The following is a 4,300-nucleotide window of genomic DNA, read 5'->3' as shown; positions in this document are numbered from 1 at the left end:
CAGCTGCTTACGCCGTTAACACGGCGCTTCAGACGTCTACCGGGACAACAACGTATAAGATCGTCATTGGAAAGGTGCCGCAGCTGAAAGCGCTCTTCAGCCTAGACACTCCCGCTATGACCTCCAGCTCCGCCGACCAAGCGCCCATTTTTGAAATGATCAGGACGAAAGAGATGAGAAGAGCTTCACAAGCACAAGAAACGCAGAAGAGCCACTATGACCGCCAACATTGAGTTGCTCCACTGTATAACGGCGGTGACGGGGTGTGGGTACAAAGGGGAGTGAGATCATCAGGCGAGAAGTTCTTACCGAGGTTTGAAGAGCCCTTCACAATTACTGAGCACATAGAAGGAAACAACTGGCGCATGAGCACCTAGTTCTAGGTGCCCGCCTCGACAGGAGTAAAAGAAATAGCTTCTCCGTGCACCTGTCTCGCCTCAACAAAAGGTTCCGGCGATTGAAGTGAACTGCAAGTTTTAAGTGAACTGTGTATTCTATTTTTCCAGGTCCGCAGCGTGGCCAAGTGCGAAGACAAAGATGCGCCCTTGGGCATAAGCGCTGGGACCGTGGTCGCAACGCCAGTGTTCTGGCGTATGAACGGCTGTCCACTTCTCTCATTTACAACATAACTGAGAGATAAGAAAACCGAAGCGCCCAATCTTTATATTAGATTTTCTAAGAAGACATTAAACAATGACACACCCGCCGTGGTTGCTCAGTGGCTATGGTGTTCGGCTGCTGAGCAGGAGGTCGCGGGATCGAATCCCGGCCACGGCGGTCGCATTTATATGGGGGCGAAATGAGAAAACGCCCGTGTTCTTAGATTTAGGTGCACGTTAAAAAAACCCAGGTGGTCGAAATTTCCGGAATCCTCCACTAAGGCATGCCCCATAATCAGAAAGTGGTTTTGGTACGTGAAATTCTATAATTAAATTTTAAATTAAACAATTACACGAAGGACAGCATAGGAGGAAATTACTTGCAATTCTTAACAGAATGCCAGTGACTTATGTTGTGCTTACTTTAGTTCACACCGTTTTTTGGCTTCCTATGGTATGACTATATATATATATATATATATAGTTACACACATGGTGTTTAATGCAAAACTGGATAAATATGTTCAATAGGCACGTTTTGAGCAGTCCCGAGGCAGCTTGGCTGACGGCGTTCTCTTCTTTCGTCCACCTGGTTATCTCAGCGGCAGCCGTGGTTCATGAGAGAGCTTGTGACATTACATATATATATATATATATATATATATATATACACTGATAGCACGCGTTTAACCATTGATGCGCTCGGCGCTTTATACGAATGTACAGAAAGAGACAACAGCCGAGCGGGGCAAGTGCGAGCACCAACCAGAACCGTCTTCTTCCTCCCTTCGTATTATGCTGGCACCCGTATTTCTCACTATAGTCACTCCCTGGTGTAAAAAGGAGCCATCCTATCGACCTATGGAACATTCAGTACTGGCGGGTTTTTAGTGTGGCTTCAGTCGGTCGACATGAGCGGTTTCGCGTCCGCGACGCCGTTGGCCCGTGGGTGGCTGAACAGACTCAATGACGTAGTTGACCGGGGACGCCTGTTGTAGAACCCGGTAAGTGCCATCATACCTTGAGCTGAACTTTGCAGAAATACCAGGAGTAGAGAAAGGAACGCGGAGCCATACTAGCATTCCTGGTGTATATGATGGCACAGTCAAGCTTGTGTAATGGCTATGTTTGTGGCGGGCCTTGTCTTGTGTGGTGAGTGAGTGAGCGATCTGACGACATTCTTTGGCATAAGTGTCGTAGAGTCGGCAGCGTCGGGGCGATACAAAAGAATGGTGGCTATAAATTAGGAATGTACGGTCAGGACGACAGGCAGTGTCAGGATCTGCGGGGATGTCAAGGTTACCAGCAACCCCGTCGCTACCGTCGAGAAGTACCTATTTCCCCGGATTGAAAATGTCTGGCCAGCGTTGTCCGGTGGACCGACTTTCCCCAAGCTCGACCTCAGAGATGCTTACCGGCAGCTGGAGCTCCAGAATGCCTCCAGGAAGTATCTCACAATATCCATAATTTTTGGGTTCCTCCCGTACACGCGCTTACCATTTGGCATGACCTCAGCCCCAGCCCTATTTCAGAGAGAGAGATGGACAACCTCTTCAGGGGCACGTGGCGGTGTACTGCGACAACGTCATGGTTACTGGCACCGACGATGGGGATAACCTGCAGAACCTGCACAAAGTGCTGGCACGGTTGGAGGACACCAGTCTTAAGCTAAAGCTGGAAAAGTGCGTTTCCCTGGCCCCAAGTATTGAGTACTTAGGACCAGTCATTTCCCAGGCTGCCCTTGCCCCGCCTCCCCGCAAAGTGGATGCTGTGCTCAAGGCGCCTAAACCCCAGAACAACATGGAGCTTCAGAGATACTTCGGCCTCATCAACTTCTACAGGAGTTTCCCGCCGAACCTGTCGGAGAATCTACAGCCGCTCCATCTTCTGCTTCGAGATGGTCAGCAATGGGTCTGGAAGAAGGAGGGGGATTGGGCCTTTCAGCGCAGCAAGGAAGTAAACAGCATGGCTCCAGTGCTGGTACACTTCGATCCTGCCAAGCCTGTCGCCCTACCCGTAGATGCGTCACCGTATGGTGTGGGAGCCGTCCTGTCGAACGCCCTGCGCGGTTTGCTTCTCATCGGGTTCATGCTGCAGAGCAACGCTCTAGCCAGCTGGACAAGCAAGGCCTGGCCCACATATTCAGGGTTGAACGCTTCCACCAGTGTCTGTGGCGCCGGAAGTTCGAGGCGGTCGCAGACCACAAGCCGCTGTTGTGGCTGCTGGGGTCTCACAAGGCAGTTCCCGTGCAGGCATCACCTCGAGTGGTACGGTGGGCCTTGAGGCTGATAGCTTCCAGTTACCAGCTGGTTTATCGTCTGGGAAAGGACCTGGGACCTGCTGATTCTCTGAGCCGCCTGCCCCTACCATAGGTGCCAGATGCTGTTCAAGGATCTGCTGAAGTGTTCATGCTGGAGCACGCGTACCAACAGCACGCCCATAGCCACCAGGCCGCCGAGCTGAGCTTGCAGGAGCGTTGCCTACTGTGGGGTTCCAGGGTGGTGACCCCACAAAGTCTCCGGTCCAGGGTCCTACAGTCCCTGCACGCGGGCGATCCGGGCGTGGAAAAGACCAAGATGGTGGCCCGGTCCCACGTTTGGTGACCTGGCCTGAACGAGGACATCGCTCACATCATGCACAGCTGCCAAATCTGCCCGGAGCGTCAGCGGGCCTCACGTCATGTGGGAATCACCCCCTGGCCGTTCCCAAAGGACCCTTGTCCCGCCTATACGTGGATTTTGGGGGCCCCTCAAGGGCCATTTCTTCCTAGTGTTGGTGGACGCCCTTTCGAATTGGATGGAGGTTCTACCAGTCACCACTCCATCAGCAGGCGTGACCATTGGAGCGCCACAACTGGTCTTCGACGCTCAGGCGTTGCTGGTCATCATCGTGTCCGCGAATGGTCCTGCTTTCGTCAGCATAGATTACCTGGTCTGGCTGACGAAGAACGGAATGCGCCGGATGGGGGTTCCGCCTCTACCACCCTGCTTCATACGGTGCAGCTGAATGGTTGGCGCAGACCATCAAGGACAAGCTCAAGAAGAGCCAACTTGGAATTTCCGGATGCAGATTGCCCGGGTACTGTCCCAGTACCGAACCACGCGGCACGATGTCACTGGTCGTGGTCCCTGTGAGCTCCTGCTGGGTCGGAATATCAAGACACCCTTCGAGGTCTTGCAGTCAGACCTTTGGTCCACAGCGCTCCTGAAGCAGCTGAAGCACAAGCTGGCTGCTCACCGAGAGTGCCATCTCGGGCTTTTGCCGGAGTTGCTAACTCCAGTCTTTGCCAGGAACATTCGTTCTGGCCCCTGCCTCATCCGCCTGACAGGTGGTGGAGCGCCTCATGGCTGCTCGTCCGCATGCCAGACAGCGCCGCGTAGTCCGTATACGCTGACCATGCTCGGCCTCGCGTCGGGACCTGGCTAGCACCGTTAACTGCCGCTTCAGAGTTCCAGCCCGCAGGAGGACTAGCGGCAATACCAGTTGCTTCCAGCGGAGGATCGCCCACCCCGGAGGCGGCAAGCGTTGCCAGTGGTGCGGCGCCCGTTGGGCAGGTTTCTAGTCCGGCACCAATCATAAGGCCGATCATTGTGCACCCCCCGGACGGAGCGAGGCTGGCTCAGAGAGCACCCTTGTGTTGCCACACTTGGCCCGTCATCACCGGTGCCCAAGCGGAGTGTTCGACCGTGGAGGCCGCCAGA

At 54.0% G+C, this 4,300-nt stretch overlaps 1 protein-coding gene across 1 annotated transcript; it reads left to right on the top strand.

Annotated features, from left to right (window-relative positions):
• The first annotated feature begins 2,186 nt into the window (after positions 1-2,186).
• On the top strand, positions 2,187-3,605 carry LOC142588586 (uncharacterized). The gene is made up of 5 exons (XM_075700423.1): positions 2,187-2,442; positions 2,697-2,866; positions 2,972-3,084; positions 3,127-3,198; positions 3,311-3,605. The coding sequence occupies exons 1-5, from the start codon at positions 2,187-2,189 to the stop codon at positions 3,603-3,605; spliced, it is 906 nt and encodes a 301-aa protein (XP_075556538.1).
• Positions 3,606-4,300: the final 695 nt, after the last annotated feature.

This window comes from Dermacentor variabilis, chromosome 7 (genome assembly GCF_050947875.1).
Source record: "Dermacentor variabilis isolate Ectoservices chromosome 7, ASM5094787v1, whole genome shotgun sequence".
In the NCBI taxonomy this organism is placed as follows: Eukaryota; Metazoa; Arthropoda; class Arachnida; order Ixodida; family Ixodidae; genus Dermacentor; species Dermacentor variabilis.
Note: the sequence above shows the minus strand (reverse complement) of the source record. Positions and strands in the feature narration are given on the sequence as shown.

Coding starts and splice junctions, on each gene's coding strand:
- LOC142588586 (XM_075700423.1), top strand. CDS start 2,187: ATGGTTACTGGCACCGACGATGGGGATAACCTGCAGAACCTGCACAAA. Junction 2,867..2,971: donor TGCAGGCATCACCTCGAGTG/GTACGGTGGGCC, acceptor CCCCTACCATAG/GTGCCAGATGCTGTTCAAGG. Junction 3,085..3,126: donor TTGCAGGAGCGTTGCCTACT/GTGGGGTTCCAG, acceptor TCTCCGGTCCAG/GGTCCTACAGTCCCTGCACG.